This window comes from Hemicordylus capensis, chromosome 6, assembly GCF_027244095.1.
Source record: "Hemicordylus capensis ecotype Gifberg chromosome 6, rHemCap1.1.pri, whole genome shotgun sequence".
In the NCBI taxonomy this organism is placed as follows: Eukaryota; Metazoa; Chordata; class Lepidosauria; order Squamata; family Cordylidae; genus Hemicordylus; species Hemicordylus capensis.
Window position 1 is genome coordinate 48,975,419 of NC_069662.1, and position 25,360 is coordinate 49,000,778.

The 25,360-nt window shown below is 42.7% G+C and overlaps 1 protein-coding gene and 1 long non-coding RNA gene across 9 annotated transcripts in view; one reads left to right on the top strand and one right to left on the bottom strand.

The window, feature by feature from the left end:
- Window positions 1-11,198: 11,198 nt before the first annotated feature.
- On the bottom strand, window positions 11,199-13,893 carry LOC128329519 (uncharacterized). The gene is made up of 2 exons (XR_008309690.1): window positions 13,768-13,893; window positions 11,199-13,111 (listed from the first exon to the last, which is right to left on the bottom strand). It is a non-coding gene; the product is annotated as an uncharacterized LOC128329519 (long non-coding RNA).
- Window positions 13,894-14,095: 202 nt separating this feature from the next.
- Window positions 14,096-25,360, top strand: part of FBXL20 (F-box and leucine rich repeat protein 20) — a 113,331-nt gene continuing 102,066 nt past the window's right edge. Inside the window, exons 1-3 of one of the 8 annotated variants that reach the window (XM_053260886.1) lie at window positions 14,096-14,526; window positions 16,492-16,616; window positions 17,415-17,537. In XM_053260886.1, coding sequence (XP_053116861.1) covers window positions 17,487-17,537 — 51 coding nt within the window. In that variant the 5' untranslated portion in view covers window positions 14,096-14,526; window positions 16,492-16,616; window positions 17,415-17,486. Of the gene's footprint in view, window positions 14,527-14,907; window positions 15,082-15,584; window positions 15,785-16,430; window positions 16,454-16,491; window positions 16,617-17,414; window positions 17,538-25,360 lie in introns of those variants that run through there. The other 7 variants (XM_053260879.1, XM_053260880.1, XM_053260888.1 and 4 more) reach the window with 7 other exon arrangements.

Sequence of the window (25,360 nt, forward strand, 5' to 3'; positions counted from 1 at the left end):
AAAGTACTTCCATCACCACAAATGTTCAATGTCACTTTAGCTAGGGGTGTGCAATTCGGTGATTCGGTTCGGGACCCGAACCGAATCACCCCTGTTCTGTTTTGTGCCCAAATATGGGCCACCGGAATCACCCTTGATTCGGTTCGGATTCGGATTTAATCCGAATCCGAATTGATTCAGGGGGTAAAAAAGGGGCCCAGGGGCAGAATTTTGGGGTGGGGTGGTAGTGCCCAATGGGTGGAGTCTACCACCCCAATTTCAGGGGAATTGGGCAAAGGGCTGATTTTTGGGGAATTTTTGAAATTTTAGTGACTTTGGGGCAGTTTGGGGGCATAGCATGGGATCTGGGCAAAAAGAGTGGGGTGGCGTGGTAGTGCCTAATGGGTGCAGGCTACCACCCCAATTTCAGGGGGATTGGGCAAAGGGCTGATTTTTGGGGAATTTCTGAAGTTTTCATGTCTTTGGGGCAGAAAGTGGGGACTGGAGCAGAATAGTGGGGTGGGGTGGTAGTGCCTAATGGGTGGTGGCTACCACCCCAATTTCAGGGGGATTGGACAAAGGGCTGATTTTTTGAGAATTTTTGAAGTTTTAGTGACTTTGGGGCAGTTTGGGGGCAGAAAGTGGATCTGCCCCAAAAGAGTGGGGTGGGGTGGTAGTGCCTAATGGGGGGAGCCTACCACCCCAATTTCAGGGGGATTGGGCAGAGGCCTGATTTTTTGGGAATATTTGAAGTTTTGGTGTCTTTGGGGCAGATTGGGGACAGAAAGTGGATCTGCCCCAAAGGAGTGGGGTGGGCTGGTAGATAGTGCCTAATGGGTGGAGGCTACCACCTGTCCCCAGTTTCAGAGTGATTGGGCAGAGGGGTGAATTTTGGTGAATTCTGAGGTTTGTCTTCATAAGGTGAAGTGTGCTAAATTGATTACTTCCTCATATTCATAGTAATTGAGAGTGTGAAAAAGTGAAAGTGGGGTCATGAGAGTTGTCTAATTGAAAAAAATCTCATTTGCTATGATAGAATGAGAATTCACACCTCAGAAGTTTTTTCTGAGGTGTGAATTCTCATTCTATCATAGCAAATGAGATTTTTTTCAATTAGATAACTCTCATGACCCCACTTTCACTTTTTCACACTTACTATGAATATGAGGAAGTAATCAATTTAGCACACTTCACCTTATGAAGACAAACCTCAGAATTCACCAAAATTCACCCCTCTGCCCAATCACTCTGAAATTGGGGACAGGTGGTAGCCTCCACCCATTAGGCACTATCTACCAGCCCACCCCACTCCTTTGGGGCAGATCCACTTTCTGCCCCCAATCTGCCCCAAAGACACCAAAACTTCAAATATTCCCAAAAAATCAGGCCTCTGCCCAATCCCCCTGAAATTGGGGTGGTAGGCTCCACCCATTAGGCACTACCACCCCACCCCACTCTTTTGGGGCAGATCCACTTTCTGCCCCCAAACTGCCCCAAAGTCACTAAAACTTCAAAAATTCTCAAAAAATCAGCCCTTTGTCCAATCCCCCTGAAATTGGGGTGGTAGCCTCCACCCATTAGGCACTACCACCCCACCCCACTTTCTGCTCCAGTCCCCACTTTCTGCCCCAATCTGCCCCAAAGACATGAAAACTTCAGAAATTCCCCCAAAATCAGCCCTTTGCCCAATCCCCCTGAAATTGGGGTGGTAGCCTGCACCCATTAGGCACTACCACGCCACCCCACTCTTTTTGCCCAGATCCCATGCTATGCCCCCGAACTGCCCCAAAGTCACTAAAACTTCAAAAAAAAAAAAAAAAAAACCCAAATCAACCATGAACCGAATCACCCGAATTTTTCGTGCCCGAAATTTGGGTGATTCGGTTCGGCCCCGAAAAATATCGGGGGACATCGGGGGTGATTCGGTTCGGCCCCGAATCACCCGAAATTGCTCATTTCGGGCACAGATCGTTCTGTGCCCAAAATTTTTTGCACATCCCTAATTTTAGCACCAACTATACTAGATGCTGTTTAAATCATACAAGTGGCATATACCACTTTCCAGTGGAATTAATATTGTAGACTAACAGACAATATAGGTAGGGAGGGAGTGTACAAATAAGTAAGGTATGATTGGGTAGTAAATGGATAGTTGTGAAATTGCAGTGAGACTCTCTAGTTTTTAGAGGTCTACAAGTTCAAGTTTTAGTCCTCTAAAACAAGGATGAGAATAGTGCAGCAAGTCAACTGCAGCAAGTTGAGTTGTCTGCCTATAGCCATCCAGTAAGCCCAAGATTACTACATTCCCGGTTCCCTCAGGTTTTTGGATGGCTATATGCCTTCCCCCAACCCCAATTCCTGGTCATCAGTGTCCCTCTTTATCGGAAACCAATGATTTCCAGGCTTCTGGGAGATCATGAGAAGAACAATAGAAAGACAGCTTGCCCATTACCACCACCGTTTCCTTGTCATATGCATCTACAGGGAACTATTGGGTATGTTTGAGGGTGCATTCTCAGCCCATGTGGGGTGAGAATAAGGCCCAGCATACTTGAACTGAGTATATGACCTGGAACAGCCCCAAATCCTCTAATGTTCAGGGGTTCCTCAGCAGTCAAGTTGACGTGGAAAATGTTCCTGAAGTTTAAGAAACTGGAAACTTCTTTTAGGCAAATGATCCCTTCCCTTCCAAGATGGCTTAATCTATGCCAACTCTAGGTGTTTGGTCACACTGTTCTTCCCTTTTCAAGAAGAGAGATTTTGTAAAGGGCTTTTTGAGGAACAAAAACATAAAATTACCACCATCTCCACTCCTGCAGTCACAGAAACATGCCACCTTATAGCTGGAAAATTAGAACTAATAAGCAGCATCAAAGAGTCCCTACAAAGTCTTCAAAACATTATGACAAAGCATTATCTTGTCTGCCCTGCATCCATGATGGCATTAATGAAAGAAAATATATTGAATTCCAGAACTTGTCCAGAATTGTAATGGAGATGTTGGAGTAGTTTGCTTCCCACAGAGTATACCTGTGCATGGTATACAGCAAAACCACAAGATAAATAAAGAGCTATTGAAATGCTGTAGGAACAAAAGTATAAGAAATATGCATAGTGCCTTTTATCATGTTGAAGTCAGCTTAAATAGCCTGCCTTTTTAAAGCGAAGTGTTTTTAAATTTGGTGTATCCTTTTCATTATATGTGACAAATTCAGCCCTGTAGCTAGCCTTCCTTATTATTTCTTGTTTACACAGACAGGTGTTATTGACTGGTTTGTTTTATCCAGACATCAAGTCCTTCCCAAGGACCTGGGATGGCTGAATTTTATCATCAATACTGTTGGTTATTATAGATATCGTCGCAAAATATAGGCTGTTCCCAGTAAAGCTGCTTTTTGTAATTGGCTGATGGTGATTTCTGTGGCCCCTATGGTGTTGAGGTGCTCTTCAAGGTCTTTTGGAACTGCACCCAGGGTGCCAATGACCACTGGGATTATTTTGGTCTTTATGCCACAGCCTTTCAATTTCAATTTGTAGATCTTTGTATTTTGTGATTTTTTCTATTTCTTTTTCTTCGATTCTGCTATCCCCTGGTATTGCTATGTCAATTATTTTAACTTGTTTTTCTTTCTTCTCGACTACAGTTATATAGAAAAACAAGTTAAAATAATCGACATAGCAATACCAGGGGATAGCAGAATCGAATTATTATTATTATTATTATTATTATTATTATTATTATTATTAATTTATTTGATTTGTATACTGCCCTTCCAAAATGGCTCAGGGTGGTTTACAATTAAAACAAACCACTAAAACAGTAAAGAGCTAAAACAAATTAAAAAACAATACAACAATTAACAATTTAAAAACATTTTAAAACAACAATTAAACAATTACAGTGATTAAAATCCTGAAATTGGGTTTTTAATTTTAAAATAAACCAGATATTTTAAAAAACCCAAATTTAGGAAGCTGGGAAAGCTTGGGTGAAAAGATGGGTTTTCAGGTGTTTTTTGAAAATTGCCAGAGATGGGGAGAGGATCGTATCTCAGCAGGGAGCGCATTCCACAATCTCAGGGCAGCGACCAAGAAGGCCCATCTCTGTGTAGCCGCCAAACGAGTTGGCGGTAACTGGAGACGGACCTCCTCGGATGACCTCAATGGGCGATGGGGCTCATAATGAAGAAGACGCTCTCTTAGATACCCAGGGCCTAAGCCATTTAGGGCTTTGTAAGTTATAACTAGCACTTTGTTTTTTGTCCAGAAACCTATTGGCAACCAGTGTAACTCCATCAGTAAAGGAGTAGCATGGTCTCTCCGAGATGAGAGACCAACCTGGCTGGCGCATTCTGAACCAAAAGAAGTTTCTGGACTATGTACAAAGGCAGCCCCATGAAGAGCGCATTACAAAAGTCAACTCTGGAGGTCACCAACAGATGTACCATTGTTTTGAGGTCATTGATCTCGAGAAACGGGCACAGCTGGCGTATCAGCCGAAGCTGATAGAAAGCACCCCTGGCTGAGTTAGAAAGGTCAACCTGAGAAACCAGGGAGAGGTGTGAATCCAGAAGTACTCCCAGACTGCAAACCTGTTCCGTTTGGGGAAGTGTGACCCCATTTAGAACAGGCATATCAAAATCATCTCTAGAGTTCTGACCCCCCACTAGGGATGGGCCCGGACTGGTCCGGAGGCCATTGAAAAGGCCTCCGGACCGGTCTGGACCTGGGTGGTTCGGTTCATGGGTGGGGGGTAGCTTTAGGAGCGGCAGGAGGGTTTACTTACCCCTCCCGCCGCTTTCCCACTCTGGCGCCGTAAAGTTACAAGTAATTGGGGTGGCAGGATACCTCCCTGCTGCCCCTTCCCCGATGTTGCTCTAAAAAAACCTCCCAGTAGTCCTTTGCGCACGCACACGTCAGAGACGTGACGCACGCACGTCAGAGACACAAAGGACTACTGGGAGGGTTTTTTAGAGCAACATCGGGAAAGGGGCGGCAGGGAGGTATCTGTCAAGGTCTGGCCAGCTGCTAGGGAAGTTCACGAAGCAAGCGGAGCTGCTGAAATTGGATATGGCTTGGCTGAACGCTGTCGGCAAGGAATGTTGACGAACATTGATTCTCAGCAATGAGTAGGAGGCTGGAGCTGTGATTTATAGAGCAAGCCGAGAGCTCCCAGCTGGTAGGAATTCACGGCTTGTCAGCCCTCAGCAAGAGGCGTTTGCTCCTCCTAACGGCCTCTAATTGCGTTTTACGTCTCGTGATCCTGCACTGTTGTGGAGTCATTGGTGTTTCATTACATAGCCCTTCTTCGCATTGGTCCCCCACGCCTTCTGCTGACTCAGGTTGCCGTGCCTTCTCTAAATCATTAGTTGGCTCTACCACAGCCATTTCATGAATGCTGATGGCCGGACTCTGCCCCTCAGACACTCCTGAATCGGCTGGAAAGTTGACAGCTTCCCCTTCCTCCACGCTGTCGGAGCTCGAGGGCGTGACAGTATCCTGCCGCCCCATTACTCGTAACTTTACGGCGCCAGAGCGGGAAAGCGGCGGGAGGGGTAAGTAAACCCTCCCGCCGCTCTTAAAGCTACCCCCACCCCAGTGCCAGACCACAGTGTGGCGGTTCCATTACCCCCAGGGGTTAGGCAAGGTAGCCACATTTCTAGGTGGACCTTTTTTATTTTATTTTGCTGGTGCCCAGCACTTGTCAATTCCCCCTCCCTCCACTCTTCTGGAGGAGGATGTGAGGGGGAAGGGAAAGTCAGTGACCTTTACACACTCCGTAGAGAGCACTAACTTGCATAACAGGCTATGTAAAAGTTGAGTTCACAGAAAATGCATTATGGATAGTATCTTATGAAAAACAAAATATAGGTCCTTAAATTCATAACTGGAATGTAAGAACCTATATTATGTTTGTGGGGGAAAAACATAAATAAGGGTGTTAAAATGGGCTTTGATACTGGACTAAGTATCTCTGTTTCAGATTCCACCCAAATAACAAACTTGTCCATGCTACAGCTTCTAATAGTTTCTGGAAGGACAGAGTGGAAATAAAGAGATTGGGGTGTCTGTTAACTCCTCCTTGCTGGTCCTTCTAACTCAGAGATTGGAAATTAATTGTGGAAAGCAACTGGAATTTTTTTAGTGGTTGTTGAGTAGATTTTTCTGCTCAGAAACCCTGATAAGACCTCATGCTGTTGTGCATTCATTCAGGCGCAGGGGGCAGGGTCAGAAATAACAGGGCAAGCAACTGGGGTGCTTGAAGCCCTAATTGTAAGATGCACAGCCATGTTTCTGTTCCTCTAGGGCTCTGTGTTCATCCTTTCCCATCAAGTGCTCCAGGCGGGGTGGGGGGATATGATTCTGAGTAGAGCGGGTGCAATGAGTAACTTAGGGTTGATATTTTTCCAGATCCTGTTAAATTATCTCTTTATGTAAACCACCCAGAGACGTGTATGTTGGGCGTTATAGAAATATGCATGATAATGAATTTATTACGCTCCTTGGGCACCTGGCCCTGTTTTGTCTACTCACAGTCAAAATGATTTCAGAATAAACAAAAGGTCAGTTCTTATTGCAAACAAACATGCTTCTTTGCTGCTGGCTGGGTAGAGAACACAAAACTGAAGACAGAGGAAAGGGAAGTCCAAAGGCTCGAGTCTAATTCTAGCCCATAATAGAAAGTTCTAATATTTAACTCTATGAGGGTATACTACATAGGGTATACTTTTCTCAGGATCACTTGAGTAATCATGAAAAATCCACTCTGAGGCAAGGGAAATCTTGAGTCAGAAGACTCGGAGTTCTCCTACAGCACTTTTGGAGGGAGCACCACAACTGCCATTTATTTTAACTATGATTGTTCTTTTTCTTAAAACAAGCTGTCATAATTTAAACGTAGCCTGTCGTTGTCATGTCACAAGTTTCGAGCTAATTTTCCAAATAAATCCTAGCTGAGGTGAAGCAGTGCTCTAGGTGGAGCAATGCACCCACTGACCCCATCTTGGCTACAGAGCTGTACACCTACTTGAGAAAAAAATCCCACTGGACACAGTGGGACGCACTTCTGAATAAACATGAGTAGGATTGCACTGTTTACCTTTAGCTCTTAGTCGCTAGAGGTATACTAGGAAAAACCTGCTGCTGCAGGTTTATAGTCTGTATATTACCGTAGGGTAGGCAAGAAGGGCGAGAGGCTTGGGGAGAAACATCAAGTAACGAGGCGCAAAGAAAAGTCAGATGATACTTGGAGAGGCAGTTTTGAAACGTGTTGAAAAGGAGCTTTAAGGATATCTAGAATGTTTTTAGAATAAATAACACAAATAAAGGCTTTTTAACTAGCGTGAGCCGGTTTGTGGGGACTGTCCCTTTAAATAGGAACTCGTCTTATTTAAATCTCCTTTCACGCTTAATTTCCCCGCTGCTGCGACGCGCGCACAAACCTACCAACTTCCGCGGAGTTGGACTCTGATTGGGTGTTGCAGTTTCTAGCCGGAAGTTGAAATCGAAGAGTGGGTGGATTTGGAAGCTTGTTCGTGTTGTATCCAAGAGAAGATTGTAATGGGGGCTGGGGTGAATTTGCTATGTGTCTGTATAAGGATTTCAGTCTTTCTGTTTTAGATCCGTCCTATACTAAGGACCGGCGTGGGTAATTATATAAAAATCCAATAATATTTTCCCGTAAAGTTCACGTTTCCTCCTGATAATTTATTTTAGAAAATCTTATTGCTGCTGCATTCAAGGTGTTGGCTCAGCACCAGGTGTAAAACTGGTGAAATTAAGCCGTACGCATTTGGATGCTTCTCGGTTAAGATTCGTTTAAATAACAGCAACCATAATAAAAAGGCTTTATCATCGCGGTAGTGTTTGTCTGAGGCTTGTCACACGGCGCAGCCTCCATACGGCTTCCCTCACCTCTTTAAGTTATGTAGATGAGCTTCATAGATGAACGGGGATTTAAATTTTGTCCTCCCCAGCCGTAGCCCAACACTAATCACTACATAACACTGCTTCTCTCTTATTGCTGCATCTGCAAATTAGTTATCCTTTAACTATCCTGTGTGGCTCACAATCAGGATGGATTGTTTGCACTTTTCAGAATACATATTTATGGCTCTAGGATTTTAATCTGTATTAATGATTATGGGTACAGTCAACAGTAAGAGATATATATTCCAGATTAGTTAATGTAGTCATGGGGACAAGTACAAGTACATGTGTGGATTAGTAACTGGTTGAAGGACATGAAATAAGGTAGGTATAAATGGACAGTTTTCACAATGGAGAGAAGTAGGGTCGCCCAGGGATCTGTACTGGGACTGGTGCTCTTTAATTTATTCATAAATGTTCTAGAATTTGGAGTAAGCAATGAGGTGGCCAAATTTGCAGATGCCACCAAACTATTTAGGGTAGTGAAATACAAAACAGATTGTGAGGAGCTCCAAAAGGATCTCTCCAAACTGAGTGAGTGGGTGCCGAAATGGCAAATGTGTTTCAGTGTTGGCAAATTTAAAGTGATACACATTGGGGCAAAAATCACCAACTTCACATCACATATATGCTGATGGGAACTGACTAGGAGAGGGATCTTGGGATCATGGTGGACAGCTCATTGAAAGTGTCTACTCAATGTGCCGCAGCTATGAAAAAGGCCAATTCCATGCTAGAGATCATTAGGAAGGGGACTGAAAATAAAACTGCTAATATTATAATGCCCTTATACAAAACTATGGTGCAGCCACACTTGGAGTACTGTGTAAAACTCTGGTCACCATACCTAAAGAATGGTGCAGAAGAGGCCAATCAAGATGATTAGTGGACTAGGGCACCTTCCTTATGAGGCAAGGCTACAACACCTGGGGCTTTTTAGTTTGGGGGGGGGGGAATGGCTGCAGGGAGACATGTTAGAGGTCTATAAAATCATGCTCTCCTCCATGAATTTATCCAAACCCCTCTTAAAGCCATCCAGGTTGTTGGCTGTCACCACAGCTTGTGGCAGATAATTCCACAAGTTGATTATGTGTTGTGTGAAAAAGTACTTCCTTTTGTTGGTCCTACATTTCTTGGCAATCAATTTCATGGGATGACCCCTGGTTCTAAAGGAAGGAGAATATAATGCAGGGAGAGAGACTATAACACTATATTATCTATATTCTGAGGGACAATATAACACTAGAACCAGGGGTCATCCCATGAAATTGATTGCCAAGAAATTTAGGATGAACAAAAGGAAGTACTTTTTCACATAACGCATAATCAACTTGTGGAATTCTCTGCTACAAGATGTGGTGACAGCCAACAACCTGGATGGCTTTAAGAGGGGTTTGGATAACCATGGAGGAGAGGTCTATCAACGGCTACTAGTCTGAGGGCTATAGGCCACCTCCAGCCTCAAAGGCAGGATGCCTCTGAATACTAGTTGCAGGGGAGTAACAGCAGGAGGGCATGCCCTCAACTCCTGCCTGTAGGCTTCCCAGCAAGAAAAAGCGGGGACACGGGCACTAGAACAAACAAATAAAGAAAACCTGTGTGAAGTGGGCAAGGTACAAAAAAAGCAAGGGCACAGTGTAAAATGAAGAAATACTGTATATATGATCTCAAACCAAAGGCATCCAGAGATAAGCAGCGAAAAAATACAACAATGTAGACTGTTACAAACTCAATGGCAAAAACATTTTTATGTTTAGAGTAAGCTGTAATAGAGGGAGCAGGAGGGAAATTTGGAATTGTAGGTTTATTGAACCTCTTTAGAACTAGGTATAGGGTGCAAGATTTTTCTGAGTTCCTTGCTGTTATAATTTCCATGAAAAAAGTGTTATCTCCTTTTGGTAAGTCAAAGCTGGTCTTGAAGTGGGCACAGTTGATATACTACATCCAGGCCCATGGGGTTTGCAAGTGCTAGGGTATCATAATGCTAAATGACCATAACTTTATGGTATTTTTAAACTAGATTTGTTAGTCAGAGGCAAAACATATCTGAAGTCTTCTGAGAATCAGAGAACACAGCTGACATTAAATACTTGTAAAATGGAGATCAGATTCACTGTGACTGGAGGACCTCCTACAGATTCTAGATATGTGGTCCACACTATAAGAGAGTCTACACATAATATGCAATAGTAGCAGGTAGTGATTAATAACCATCTAGTGGAGTTTAAAAGAGTGAATCAAAATGTATATGTTCAGCCTGTTTGAGAACAAAATGTAACTTTTAGTGCAAACATGTATTTTGATTCAATTATTTTGTGATGGCCTTTGTCTAATTCAAATAGAATTTCAATTAGACTATCAAATTACTGAATAATTGTTTTCAATATAACTATTGGAGATTTTTTTTACTATTTATTGAGTAGTCTTAGCAAGTAGTAAGTGTGGTAGAATGTCAAAGTGAAACTTTATTAGGCAAGCCATGACAAAATATATCAAAATATAGTTTTGCATAAAATTACATTTTATTTTTACACAAGTTTAACATCAGTTAAACTTATAAACTTCCACAGTGCCTCCTCTCCCATTTTTTGGTCATATAGTTGTAAGTAACTGGCAACAGTTTTATATATTATCACAGGTTAGGGTAATTGTTGGATGTGGAATCCCAGAAGCTAATATGACACACCTCTTTTGGTCTTGCAAAGTAATCCAACCCTTTTGGATAAAGTTATGAAAATAATACATTCTCCCTGTTCCTTACAATTGTATGTTGTTTTGTATACTACTGGGAACTATGCCATGAGAATGTTGGCTGAAGGACAGGTTCATAGGTTAGGTATACAGAGCTTTCCATATAGCTAGATTAATACTTCAGCATTGATAAAAGATAATAGCCTCAGACACTGATGATTGGGCTACAAGATTAACAGCTTGGACAGCCAAGGAGAAAGTGACTTTTGACAAAAGCATAAAGTTGGTCAAATTCACATGTATATGGTCTGAGTTTGTTTGTAGGCTAGCATTTGTTAGTAAGATGTCATTACACTGCCTATGCTGAAGCTCTCCATATAAATATTCTATTTAACTTTTATTTATTGTGGGGGTGGGGGCTATGACAGGGAATCTTGTGAAAGGTACATGCATTCTAGAAATTGTACATTTGTGTTAGCAGTGTTTTTATTTTTGCTGTTTTACATATTGATCAAGAATAATAAAAAGACCCCTATATAGACAGTTTCAACCAAATACATTTGTTTTGGTTGTTATCAGTAGTAGAGTAACAAGGAAAATACAATAGTAAGAATATTTATTATTTACATAGTGCATTTCAAGTGTTCAATACACTTCACATCTATTATCTTGGTAATTGTTACAAAAGCTCCCGATGTAGGCCACTGGTCTCAGTATTACTATTGAGAATGTTAATATACGGCTTTTCAACAAAAAAAGTTCTCAAGCAGTTTACATAGCACAAGGTATAAGAAAAGGGCTCACAGTCTTAAACGCACATTGCCGCTGCCACCGTCACCAATAACAGGCACTGGAGAGAGACTCTCTCCCCACTAAATAATGTATTATTTATAAATATTTATATCCCCCTCTTCCAGCACACTGTTGTTTGAAGTATCTTACAATAAAACAAAATAAGAGTCAAGATGTGGGCAATATCACATGAGTCTAAAACTGGTTACAACTAGAAATCTGACTAAAACTAGTTTTAAAACATTTATTGGAAAAGAAGAGTTTGCAAGTTCTTTAAAGAATGTATCAAGGTGGGAGGCTGGTGAAACACTTGGGGGAGGGCATTCCAAAGAGGAGGGCTACCACCGAAAAGACCCTGTTTCTGGTCTCCACCAACTGAATCTGCATCCGTGGCACACCAAGAGTAGGTCCTGTGATGAATATCAAAGGAGATTGACAGATTCATATGAGCAAATGTGGCCTGATAGGTACCCTGGTTCCTCCAAGTCGTGTAAGGCTTTAAAAGTCAAAACCAGCAATTGGAATCTGGCCTGGAAGAGAGCAGGAAATCAATGAAGCTGCCACAAGATAAGTATAACACTTGTGTGGTGACTAGGTACATAGTGGGCTGCCTGATTCACATGATTGGCATGTTGCTTAAATGAAAACCAGAGAACCTGACAGTATGCACTTTCTCATGGAGCATGTCATGAGAACGCAGGATTTGTTGGGAATCCAAACAGCAAAAGGGTTCTCTGGCATAGGAGCTGTTTGGTCTTCTGGTATGAAAGTCCATCACTTTCATCAGCTTCATCTGCAAGGTCAAAACTGGAGGCAAGATCAAATTCCTCTTCAGTTCCTCTCTTGAGATCAGACTCCTTAACAGGGTGGACAACAGACTTGCAAACCTTAGCAAAGATTTGCCCCCATTTTTTGCACTTGTTGCAAATGGCCTTTCGTGTAGGATAGCGAGCAAAATTGGCTTTGTGAGCAGAGTCTCCACATTGGTGCGCCTCCTTTCTTGTGGTGCTGCCACTTTCTGGGGCAGTGCCATATGAGGAGAATGCGTTTGGAAGGATTTAGACTGAACAACCTGGATTTCAGGAGGTGGGTTTTGGGGTACCAAAGAGAGCAATTTGGCACAATGAAGAACATTTCCCACCCTCCTAGCCGTCTTTGTAACTTTATCCAAGGTAAGTTTCTGCTCCAATAGCAATTTTTCATGCTGTATGGAGCAGTTTGTTTTCATAACAATCTGATTTCTGATCATTTCATCAGTAAAGCTGGCAAACTCACAGGTTACACTTAAGGCACACAATGCTGTGATATACTGATTGATAGATTCACCAGGCAGCTGGGATCTAGAATAAAACGTTTAGCAATCACATTCAAAGCAGGGTTGAAATAAACATCTAAGACTTGAAGAGCAGCTTCATAAAAATAGGCATACCCTTCCAAGCTGGCAGGTAAGGGGGAATGACTATATATTCTCTGGCCTTCAGGACCCATGCAGTAAAGTAATATGGTTTTGTTGGAGTAAAATCAGGGCTTTGTATGGTGAGGATGGAATTGCAGAAATAGACCCTCCATTGTTTCCAGGGAGCGCAGGTTCTCATAGGGTGGACAAAAAACAAAAGATGGTGGTGGGATCTGAGCCATGCTGCAGTGGGCATCCAGTAAACCATCGAGCCCAGGACTGAGAAGAAAAAGTACCTTCAGGGGTTCTGCAGGTTTCAGGAATCTGGAGAAACAAAGCAGCAGCAAAAGCAGTTCATAAATGTAGGCCCAGTGATGCAATGAAATGATGTTGCAGGGACATTCACAAGCTTTGCAGGCTCACACGCTTAGCTGGTTAAAAATCTCATTTAATGGCTACTTTGCCCCATACACACAAGGAAATTTTATGTAGATTTAACTAAAAGTTGATTCAGCAACAACTCCATTTTATCCTTTTCTTTTTCTTTCTGACTCCTCCCCCACAGTCTCTACAGGATCCCCGAGGGACAAATGTCCAAACAAACTGCAAAAGATTACTGAATAAAATAAACAGTATGATCTGAAGGCAGAGGTGACCCACTGCTGAAGCTTAAGCAAGTCTGGTTCTGTACCTGAGATACTACCTGGGATGTAAGCCCCTGGGAATCATATGCAAGCCAGAGGAAGGGTATAGAAAATAAATAGCTAAACATCAAGGAACAGTGGCTAAAGAGTTAAAACGATCCAGCATATTAACTCGTGGTTATGAGAAAACTAATAGTTTCATTTAATACTTGACTCAGCAGAAAGTAAGATTCAGGCTGCAGTCCTGTGCACACTTAGCAGCGGGAACTTGCTCCCAAGTGATTTTAAATGTGTGGTTGTGTGTGAGTCTATGAATAAAATAATCTATGCACGTACAGTTGGAGGAAGCCGAGCCCCATTAAACACAGTCGGATTTAAACAACCGGCGAGTAAAAGGCGTACAGGATTGGGGCGGCAGTCCTCGGTGCTGAACCGAAACGTGCGTGACGTGGTGGAAGGGCGGGGAACTGCTGCAAAGGCTAGAGAGAAAAATACTGACTAGCACCTTCCAGCGCCCTCCTCCTTGAGAGGGGCGCGCGTGGGTGCGCTCTCGCACATCGCGCACTCCCGGGCGCGCGCTGTCTCTGCTTTCTCTCTCCGCTTCCCCCTCCTCCCGGTCTGCGCCGCCGCCGTCCAATGAGCGGCGCTGTTGCTGGCAGGTGCGGAGTGTTTTTGTTTTGGGTTGAAGAAGAAGAAGTAGTAGTTGTAGTTGAGGAAGGCCGGACTCTTTTTCTCTCGCTCTCTTGTTTCCGGAGTCTGAGGAGGGGGTGCGGCTGGTTGGTTGACCCCCCCCTCCCATTCTCCTGGGAGTCACCCCCCACCCCCGTTGTCTGAGAAGGAGGCGATTGCTCTTCTTCCATCCCAGCGCCCTCCTCCTCCTCCTTCCTTCCTCTCTTCCTCCCTCCTCGCGGCGAAAAGGGAGGACGCCAGGCTAAGCAGGCGACGGAGGCTGCCACCGCTGCTGCTGCCCGCTTCCAAGACACGGGGGGCCAGGCCTGGCTCGGCTCGGCCTGGCCTGGCCTCACCTGAGTCGACCCCCGCCGAGCCTCCACCATGAGGAGGGAAATGAACGGGGTCACCAAGAGCCGGTTTGAGGTGAGCTGAGCGTTGATTAGTTGCATGGTCTCTCTCTCTCTCTCTCTCTCTCTCTCTCTCTCTCGCCTCTTAAGTTTGGTGTGTGGTGTGTGTGTGTGTGGGGGGGTACTTCGCTTCGGTATCTTTCTGGAGAGAGAGAAGGGCATACGTGTGTGTAATGAATTGGGGAAGGATGGGGGCATAGGTTGCACTGAAGGAAAATTCTTTTATCACCACCCCTGAAATCGGGGTGGGTGGGTGGTGGTGTCGGAAAGTGGAGGGGGGCTCTTTTTCTGGGCACGTTTGGGGTGGTGGTGTCACGAGGGTGGGTGATCAGATTGGATTGGAGAGTCTGTACGCTCCCCCCCATACACAGGAAAGAAAACAACTGACAGGGAGGGGATGGCAGAGGGGGAGGGGATAACTTTGCTAAGTGTGTGTGTGTGTTTGGGGTCGAATATCATGAAGTGTTTAGCATGCGCCGGGGCTAGACTGCACTGAAGGAGATTATTCTCACCTTCATTTGGAAGGTGGGGGGAAGATCATTGCTATGGGGAGGTGATGGACTTTTCCTCGGTGAGTGTGGCTACTAGATAAGAACCATCCTCCTCTGCATAAACCCAAGCCTGGAGAACTGTTGGTCCTTTGATGATTGGTGAGCCATTTGGGGCAGTGTCTGAGCTTTGTGTTGGGAGAGCATTAACTGTCTACAGTTATAGATTGTGGCAACTAGACTGTACAAAGGGAGTCTTTTTCTTTCTCTACTTCCATTCTGTAGATCTTCCCTGAGGGGAGGTGGTGAACTAGAACAGGAGTGGCATGTTGCAGGGAGTTTAGTATGTGCATAGTGGGGCTGCAGTACTTGTAGAGTAGTATTCAGAGTTGTGGGGCAGGGGTTAGTTTGCACTGAGTTGTGTCTCCCATGCAGAATGGGGAGGGTATGATGAGCTAGGAGAGGAAGGATAGATTGTAGTTGGGGAGGAGCCTAAGCATCGAGAGTGTGTGTGTGTGTGTGTGTGAGAGAGAGAGAGAGAGAGAGAGAGAACACACTTCAGGGTGGAGACAATATTACAATATTACAGTGCACTGAGAACTCCTCCCCCCCCCCCCAATTTAGGGTTAGGGTATATGGAATTGATACTTTACTTTATTGTGAGAAAGGATTATTGGAGGACCATGAGGCAAACTGCAAAGAAGGGCAGTGAGCTTTGGGAGAAATCTGAGGGAGATGGCATTAACCAGGATTGGAGGGGTTGAGGGAGTTGCCTGATTTGCAGAGGTTGTTCCTGAAGTGTGTGTTGGGGGGGTGGGTTGTGTGTGTGGGAGGGTGAGAAGATTCTAGCAGAAGAGCCTTGAATTATGAGAAAATTGTTCAGGAAATTGTGGTAGGGGTCAAAAAGATAAAATATAGGGGTTGCAAGAGGTGCTCTGGGAGTACATCAACATTAGAAGTGGAGATGAGAAACAGGAGTTGTAGAAATGTGGAGGCTCATGAGTGTGTATATAAGAGGCATCCCCCCCACCTTGCAGGTGGCGCAGGAATTCTGTGAATTATTTGAGGCGGGGGGAGGTGGTAGGGGAAGCAGATTCCAGAATGGGGTTTGAGAGGGCCTGATCTTAATGCTGCTGGGTTGGCCAGGTCTTGTCTAGCCTTGCTTTGTTTGCTGCTGTTTGTGTATAGCTACCAAGAAACAGTGTCCATTTCTTGGCAGATACTGTTTAAAGGGTCTAATATATAGGAGGAACTGATGAAAGGGAGAATTGTGGTGGTTCAGGAGAGGGAGTGTGTTATGTATGGTATGTTTCTGGACAGGGAAAAGGAGAAATGCTGAGGATTGCGAGTTATATGAGGGGGTATAGCCCAGGCTTGACAAATTTTATTTGAATCTAGGAGCCAGGCCAAAAATTCAGGAGCCAGGCTTAGCCATGGACATTGTGGAGGCGGAGGGTAAGGGTAATGTTTCTCTTTATCTCCTTTTCAAATAGTATACTTAGAACACAAAGGGCTGCCTGGGACAAATATGTTATTAAACAACTTTCCCTTTGAATATTCTCATCTGGACACCATGGTTCCCTATCACCTGAGATTTGTGAAGGCCTGATATAGGCAGGTATGTGTTGGACTCAAAAGTAATGGGTGTGGGTGTATGGAGTGTGGGTTGCCTATCTCTTGAAAAGAGATCCACAGGAACTTGCATTCCATGTGTTTGTTAATCATAACCATGTATACAAGTCATGGCCCGTGTGTGTACACACTGTGATAAGGCCTGTGTGCTGACTCCAGAATAAGGGAGACTTTAAGGCTTTGATTAGGCTTGGCTTATTTTAAAGTAACCGGTTGGATGGACAACTGTTTTCAGTGTGTGGTTGTAGATATTGTGCAAAGCTGATACCAAAGCGACTTGTTTTAAAAGTGGGGAGAGGGAATGACTGGTGGTTGGTAGCGTGTTTAACTTCAGAAAAGGTAAAAGTGGTAGAGTCCAGTACTAATGTTGCTTTCTCAGCAACATTAGAGAGAAGGGATGGAGATCCTGGAAGGAGTGCAAGCAAGCAAGGGTAAACAATGAGCTATTCAGGAAAATATGGCACATAATCAGCATGATCTGGGACCACACAAAAGCACCCTATCTAGCCAGGGTTCCTTCCAGTTCTTTGTTGTAACAGCTGTCTCCTCCCTCCTTTTCCCGAATTGAGGGTTTGCAGAGGGGGAGCCAACATGGATGACACAAATAAGAGCAATGGGTTGGTTCATGTCCTCTCACTATGTGGGGATTTCATGTAGGAGGAAAACAAGCTGCCCAAGTGTCATCTCCCCATATTCAAGCTATTCCTTGGACGCAGTTGAGCGGAGAGTAGCCTTCTTCCAAAGGCAACTTTGGACACTGTTGCTTTCTAACCCTGTGATTCAGAAAAGAAAAACAGATGTGAAGAAATCCTAGTTAAGTTGGTTAGCATCTGGCACAGAGAAGTTATTCTGCAAGATGAAAAAGAACAGCATCTTCGTCCAGAGACTGACTTGGGGACTGAAACAGGTAGAAACCATATTTTAGCTCTGTGGCTAACAAATAATGGCAGTAAGACATGACCACATTTAACAATTTTATTCAACTTTAGATTATTCAGTTTTACACTACCTGTTGTATAAGCTGGAAAGTTGGAGGCTTAAGACTCTGAACAAGAGGTCCTGTGATTTTGCTGTAGGATTCCATTTAGTTTAAAACCTTGGAATGAGTTTTATAGTTGTGTGAAAAAGAAGAATATATTTGCAAGCTTTTCCCTGTGGGAAGTGCGCACTGGTATTAGTGAACTTTATCACAGTGTCTTGGATGATATTAAATATTTTCCCCAAACATGGTGTCTGAGGGATATACATTTGGGATTCATAGTAAAAAATATGTGCTTTGTGTTTGCTCATGAAAATTATGGATGGATATATGGTATTCTTGTGAGGGAGAAGATAATATTGGGGGAAGTGTGTGTTTATATATAGGAAAAGATGGAAATTGTGAAAATTGTCAGATATGAAAGAGCTTTTGGAATAATTTGTTAAAGGAACATCCCAGTCCTGGAGTCATATAGAACTCATAATTGGATACAATAGAAAGGTAGCTCATTTTTAGCCTGGATAATATAGAAATGCTACCTATTAATACAAAAAACTGTAGCTCTTGTACATGGTGGCTTGATAAATATTTTGTTACGTGCACACAGCTATATTGACTAGAAAGGTATTGCATGCAGTTGTAATGATGAAATATCTCTATTCCAATAAATGGTCCTTAGTGAGAAATATCTCTATTAGATTGGAGTCATAGGGCAAATGTGGCATAATCCCACCCCTCGTGCAAAGAGACATGGCTAATTAGGGTTTGGAAGTGTCCTTGACTATTGTTTTACTGGGCTCCTTGGAGGAAGAGCAGGATATAAAATACAAAATAAATAAATAAATAAATAACAATAAATAAAATGCTTGAAACATTTTGTTGAAACAGCAGCCAGGCTGAGTGTTTCAATGAAACAAACTTTAAATGTTCAGAGTGTTTCAGCCATAGGGAACAATGGGGAAATGCGAAACACCCATTGTCCTTAGGAGCTACCCGTGGGGAACAAAGTGGGTTGGGTGGTAGGGCACGATGGGTGGTACCTGCCATCCAAACCACAAAAGAAATGGGCAAGCAGGCAATTTTAAACAAATTTTTAACCTTTTCCCCAAACCCCCATAGGATCCTAAGAAGGTTTGGGAGAAAGGTTGAAAATTTGTTTAAAATTGCCTGCTTGCCCATTTCTTTTGTTTTTGAGTGGTAGGTACCACCCATCATGCCCTATCACCCAACCCATTTTTGGTGTCCCTAGGAGCTACTCATGGGGAACAACAAGGTGTTTTGAATTTCCAGATTGTTCCCTATGACCAGAACAAGCTGCACTTGCAGAATGCACACAAGTTTTGCATTGCATTTTGCAACCCTCCCTTGAAAAACACTGCAGAAGCACATAGTAGAAGGGAATCTCTCCATCTCAACATAGAACACACATTTCAAACACAGTCCAAATATGGCCAAAAAAGAATCACTGACCCAGAATCCGCTACCAGCTACAGTGTCTGCCAGTGTTCTCTAATTTGTTTCGTTTGTGTGTGGAATGAGTTTTTTTCTGGGTGGCAGTATCAAGGCAGTGTGTGTGCACATGTGCTGTGCGGGGGGCTTTCCCTGATTCAGCCTGAGTAGACTAAAACTGACTGAGTGGATATTAAAATACTTGAGCATGTGCATACATGCACGCCTTAGAGGGAACACTGGTGCCTGTGCTGCGGGAACATTATTGGCACAAGTTGCTCTCACACACAATAATGACTTGTTATGTTCCTAGCATTGCATTATCTGCCACAGCAGCACCCTTAGCAAGCTGCATAGCTATATGCTCAACTAGAGCAACTTCAGCCACATTTTTGATGGAGGTCAGTTCATTGCAAGGTGAATGCAATGAATGCAGACTGCAGAGCAGGCCAGAGCAGTGAGTGAAGCACAAGTTAGTTTCGAGGCCAGACACACAGCTAATCATAGCAATCACACCAAGGAAACATCACACACCCCTGAGATGCCACTGCCCATTTCTCGCCACAACACTATCTCTCAAATCAAATCACAATTCAAGGCAGGCACCCAAGTTCTACCTTTATCCATCTGTGATCCAGCAAAACCAGATAGTTAATATAGCACAATAGCACAGCATATTATACTCAATGCTAAGAAAAGAAAATCACAAAATCAAACCTTCCTTGATTTCTTTCGTCCTTCTCTCCTGATTTATCTGCTTCAAGGACACACTAAGGGTTCTCTCTGCCTCCCAGGCCCTCTGTATACATTTTGAAATTCCCTCCTTTTTTGTTCTCCCTCCCTCCAGCCAATGGGGGCATAGTTGCCCATGATAACACTTGATCTGTATGATAACAAGCCAACCAAGAAGCAAGAAGATCTCAAGCCAATCGGAAGACAGAGCCAGAAAATCAATCAGCAAGGGAAAAACAGCCTGCCAAAATGGCACTCGAAACACTTTGAGCTTGAAACAGGCCCTTTATTTTAAAGGCATTTTGTTTCAAGCTTGAAACACTCAAAACGGCCCATTTCGAGATTGAAACGTTTTGCACATCCCTACTATTGTAAGCAATGATCAGATGTAACACCCCTCACGATTAAGAGAAAAGTGTGTGGAAATTGTGAGCTCTTTGGAGCCAGGGAGCCATTTTATTTATTTATATCAATGTAAACTACTTTGGGAACTTTTGTTGAAAAGTGGTATATAAATATCCATCATCGTTGAGTGTGTGTATGTGGAATTTGAGTACAAGAGTAACAGGGGAAAGGGAATATGTGACATTACAGCCCCCTTCCAGTTGCCCCATGGCTAGGGCTTAGGAGATACTCTAATGTCTGTACCAGCCTGCAGTAGCTCCTAAGCTACTGTTGGCCCCGAAGCAGGGCTGCTCAACTTCAGAACTCCTCCATATGTTGGTCTACAACTTCCATAATACCTGACTATTGGCCACTGTGGCTGGGGATTATGGGAGTTGTAGTCCAGAAACAGCTGGTGAGGGGCAAAATTGAGCAAGCCTGCCCTCATTGGTCTTAAAGGGAAAATGAGAAGCACAGATCAGGTCATGTGATATTCAGATATCTTGGACCAAGAAATATTGAGAATGCTTGAAGTGACCTTTTGAGGTACACAAGTGTCCAGGATTCTATTTAGTGTTTAAACCAGCATAGCAGAGAACTTCAGACAGTAACTATAACAAACTGGTTTTGCTGGAAGGAATGATTTATTTTACGCACTCTCAGTTCCAAAATTCCCTCTCAAGGTAGGAGAACGTCTCGGCAGGACACGAGCACTAACAAATCTAGATAAAGAGATGACTTGCAATATCTTGTAATGTTTAGCCTTTGCAAGACCCTTGAACAGTAGGAAATAGATTGCAGATCTCCAAATCTAATTAAATTATTTTGGAAAGTTGATTAGATAGAGTGGTGCAAAATAAGCATGATGTATTCAATTTCTAAATCAAAGCATCCTTTATACATATTCTTTTTTAAAAAAACTGGTGCTGTGTGAATGTTTGAGGCTGTGAACTACTGCTTTTAATGCACAGTGGTTTAGGCAAAACGTATATGCAATCATGTCTGTAATGCACACTAAAAAAAGACCTCCTTCATAGTATTTCACAAAGACTGCAAATTCCTTTTGACTTTAGTAGGAGTTTTGTCTTGTGTGCTGAATAGCACCCTTAGCAAGGAGGACAAGTGTTTCCAAACAATAGTGTGTTACAAAACTGAATAAAGCTGATTAATGTTATATTTTCTCTTTTCCAGCCTCTCTCATTTCAGTAACAAGAGAATTGTACGGTTTGTCTGCCCAATTGACATTAAGACTTTTTGAAATATCCAGGGTAGCATTAGCACTTGGCATTCTGTCACTGGTTTACAATTGGAAGTACCCATATTTCTCAAGGTTTGCATTTTCACTTGCAGTTTTATATTAAATTTTAATTATTGCAGAAAACTCAAATGGAATCTCTGAACAACCAAAGTGAATCAATATTAAGTGGACAGTATATACTGCTCTGGAGATAACTAGGTCTGTATTCCTGAGCAGAAATATTTGGGTGGAACATCCTCAGATGCAACTGCGTGTGTTTAAGCTTTTATCTTGCTCAATTCCTCAGTGAATGTATAAAAAATACTTCTTGCTGTATTTCAGTTATTCTTACAACTGCTGTCAGTTTTATTCCCATGTTTTAGATATGGGGCTAATCTGAGAGAATAATGGATTGTTGGAATGGGTGAAACCATGTAGTTAATTCATAGCTGATGTGAGAGCTCAACCAAGCCTTCTCTCTCACCCTTTTAGCCACTGTACTGTACCAGTTCTCCAAAACTAAAAAAAAAAAAGAGAGAGAGAAATTATTAGATAAAGGAGTGGAACTCCAGTTATCAGTGTAATCCTTGCCACTAAAGATAATCAGTGTAAATCTTATACAGCTTTTGAAACATGCTCAGTCTTCAGGTCTCCAAGCAAAGCAAATTCTCCAGTTGTGGGCCAGTTGCTGGCACCTCTGCACATGTGCTTGATAATTTGACTTGCTGTGATTAAGAGAGACTCGGGTAATCTGACAATTCATGATGGGACATATTCTCCATTCTTCCGTATTCATGCCATTGGAACAATCCTGCTCATTTTTCTCAGTCTGGTATATGTGGGGCGGGCGGGAGGGTAAACCAGGAGAAATAACTAGTTAAAAGGAGATGCTATTACAGTAATGCAGATAACTCTTGAGCTACAATGGGAATAAAATTAGGTTGTGTATATATATATATATGTATATGTGTGTGTGTGTGTGTATATATATGTGTGTGTGTGTGTGTGTGTGTGTGTGTGTGTGTGTGTATAGGAATGTTCATGAAGTGCTTCATGCACATCCCAAGGGTGGAGAGTGAGCTCTTTAAGTGGAGGAAAGCAGGCCTTACCTGTTCCTCCATCCCTCCCCCACCGCCCCGCTGCCCTAGTGTGTTGCTATTGGGATTAAATACCCTGCTGCAGGACTGGGGGGCGCATTGGAGGAGCAGGTAAGACCAGCTTTCCTCCTCTTAAAGCGCTTGTTCACCCCCCACTGAAATGATTCGGTGGGCAAAGCTCGAAGCATTTTGGTGCTTCGAAATAGAGGTGCCGAAACACTTTGTGCACATCCCTAATACAGGGCTTGAAGCTTGTTTACAGGCAAACAGGTACCTTCAGCCAAGCTTCACACAAGTTTTAAGCCGTTTATCAGTTTATCTGCCTCACTCAAGACTAACTTACCTCAAGTCAGAAACATCAGCTTTGTTGGAGTATCTTGCCTCAATCTGGAAATGACTGCTTGCTTTGCAGGATCATTGTATGTGTATCCTGCCCCTGCTAAAAGCAAGATCCACTCTTCAATCCTGTGACTCAGCAGGATGCATTGTCCAGTCACAGACAGTCAATTTAAACTTGCTATTTGAACCATAACTAGACATACATGTTCTTTTCTCATCCAAGTTCTTAAATTAATTATATAACTGTTCAAAATGCAGTAAGACTTTCAAAATGCAGATGGATTTCAGAATACATTTTTGCATCTGTTGTGCCTATAGTCTATATTGGGCAATTGTCTATTTTTATATCATGATAACATATGGACTGTGTATTAAACACTGTTTTCTCATTACCTATCACAATCAACTAGGAATACCCCCTTTGATGTGTGGAAGAATTAGCTACTTATTCTCTCTACCAGAATGAGAGCATATGATAAGAATGTCCTGAAGGTGTGGCTCCTATGGAGAGAATAATCACTTAAGCTGTAGCAATGCAAACAAGCCAGAGGAACTGCTCACTAGACTCTGTCCTCACTCTTTTGATTGTGGCCACGGTCCTTCATTTATTACAAAACAAAATCCAATACATATTCCATATCCTTGTAGTATTAAAGAAGATCATGTTAACATCATTGAATAAATGCATATCACAGTTAAAGTGAGAAAGGAACAGGAGTATGGACTCGGCTTTAAAGCAATGGGATAAGTTTCCCTAGACACTTCAGATGTATTCCTGGCTAATGTACCATGGTTGAAGTAGTATTGATCTATAGGAATATAGAACTATTTTTTGCTAAACATAGAAGTTTTTAGTATTGTACTTGGGAATTGTGGGTTTAAGAAGACTTGGTTGATGTGAAAGTGCTGGGAACCCGGGTGGGTGGTGGGTTGACCATGTCATCTTGGAATTCATGATATCAAAGGAAGTTGAGCATGTATCCTGGATTTCAGGAAAGTTGATTTTAATGAGTTCTGATAAAAATTATTAGGATCCCTTGACTAAAGTCTCCCAAGAGGAACGGGAAATTCTGAAAACTGAGCTACTGAAGGCCCAATTGCAAACTCCTCCCATGAGAAGGAAACATGGAAGACATCTGAAGAAACTAGTGTGGATGCCCAGAGGGCTCTTTGAACACCTGAGAAAGAAAAAGGACATGTAATGGATGAGGGGCATACAAGGACAAATACTAAAGAGTAGCCCAGAAGCTGTCAAGAAAACATAAGGTTCAGAATGAGCTGAGGCTGGTGTCTAAAACAAGGGAGTGTCTCTTATATATCAAACGAGAGGAAGGTTAAGGAAGCGGTAGGTTTCTTGCTTGGAGAACATGGTAACATGTGACGGAGAAAAGGCAGAGCTGCTTAGCTCCTATTTTGCACCTGTCTTCTGTACCTATCTTCTCCCGCAAAAGAAATGTGGTCCAACCAGATGACAATTGCACTAATGAAGAAAGGAGCAAATTCCACTTCAAGATAAGAGAACTCTTTGCTGCTGTAAATGAATTCAAATCTCCAAGGACAGATGAATTTCATCCCATGATACTGAAGAAACATGTGGTGATCTCAAAGTTGATATCTGTAATTTTTGAGAACTCAAAAGGAAAGGAAAGAAAGAAAGAAAAGGTGGTTCCAGAGAGTGAAGATGAGCAAATGTTCCTGTCTTTTAAAAATGGGGAAAGAAGGATCTTGGAAACTGAATATCAATCTGCCTATATCTTACAAGATCCAAGAAGAGACTGTTAAGCAGTCAGACTGTGAGCACTGAGAAAATAATGTGGTGATGACTAGTATAAGCCAACATGGGTTAGTCAAGAACTAATGATGCCAATTAATCTTATCTTTTAAGAAATATATAGTTCAGTAGGTCATGTGAAAGCTTTGGACATATTATATCTTGATTTCAACAGAGCATTTGACAGAAGTCTCCCATGATATCCTTGTTGACAAGATAGCAAAATGTGGGCTGGATAATACTACTATTAAGTGGATTTATAACTGGTTGAATCATCTACCAACAGGTGTTCATTAATGGTTCCATATCTGCTGGAGGGAGATAGTGAATGAAGTGCCACAGGGCTCTGTCCTAGGCTCTGTGCTGTTCAGTACTTTCATAAGTGACTTGGGTTTGGGATGCTTATCAAATTTGCGGACAACAGGAAACTGGATGGGAGGGTTAGCATCCTAGAAGACAATCAAGATTCAAAGTGATTGGGATAGGCTGGAATATTAGGCCAAAACCATTAAGATGAAGTTCAACAGAGACAAATGTAAAGTCCTGCATTTGGTTAAGAAAAAATCAAATGCACAAGCATCGAATGGGGGATACCTGACTTGTCAGTGATCCATGTGAAAAGGATTGAGGTGTCTTAGTGGACCATAAATTGAACATGAGTCAGCAGTGTGCAGCTGCTCAAAATGTGAATACAATCTTGTGCTAAATTAAGAGAGTCGTGGTGCCCAGATCACAAGAAGTA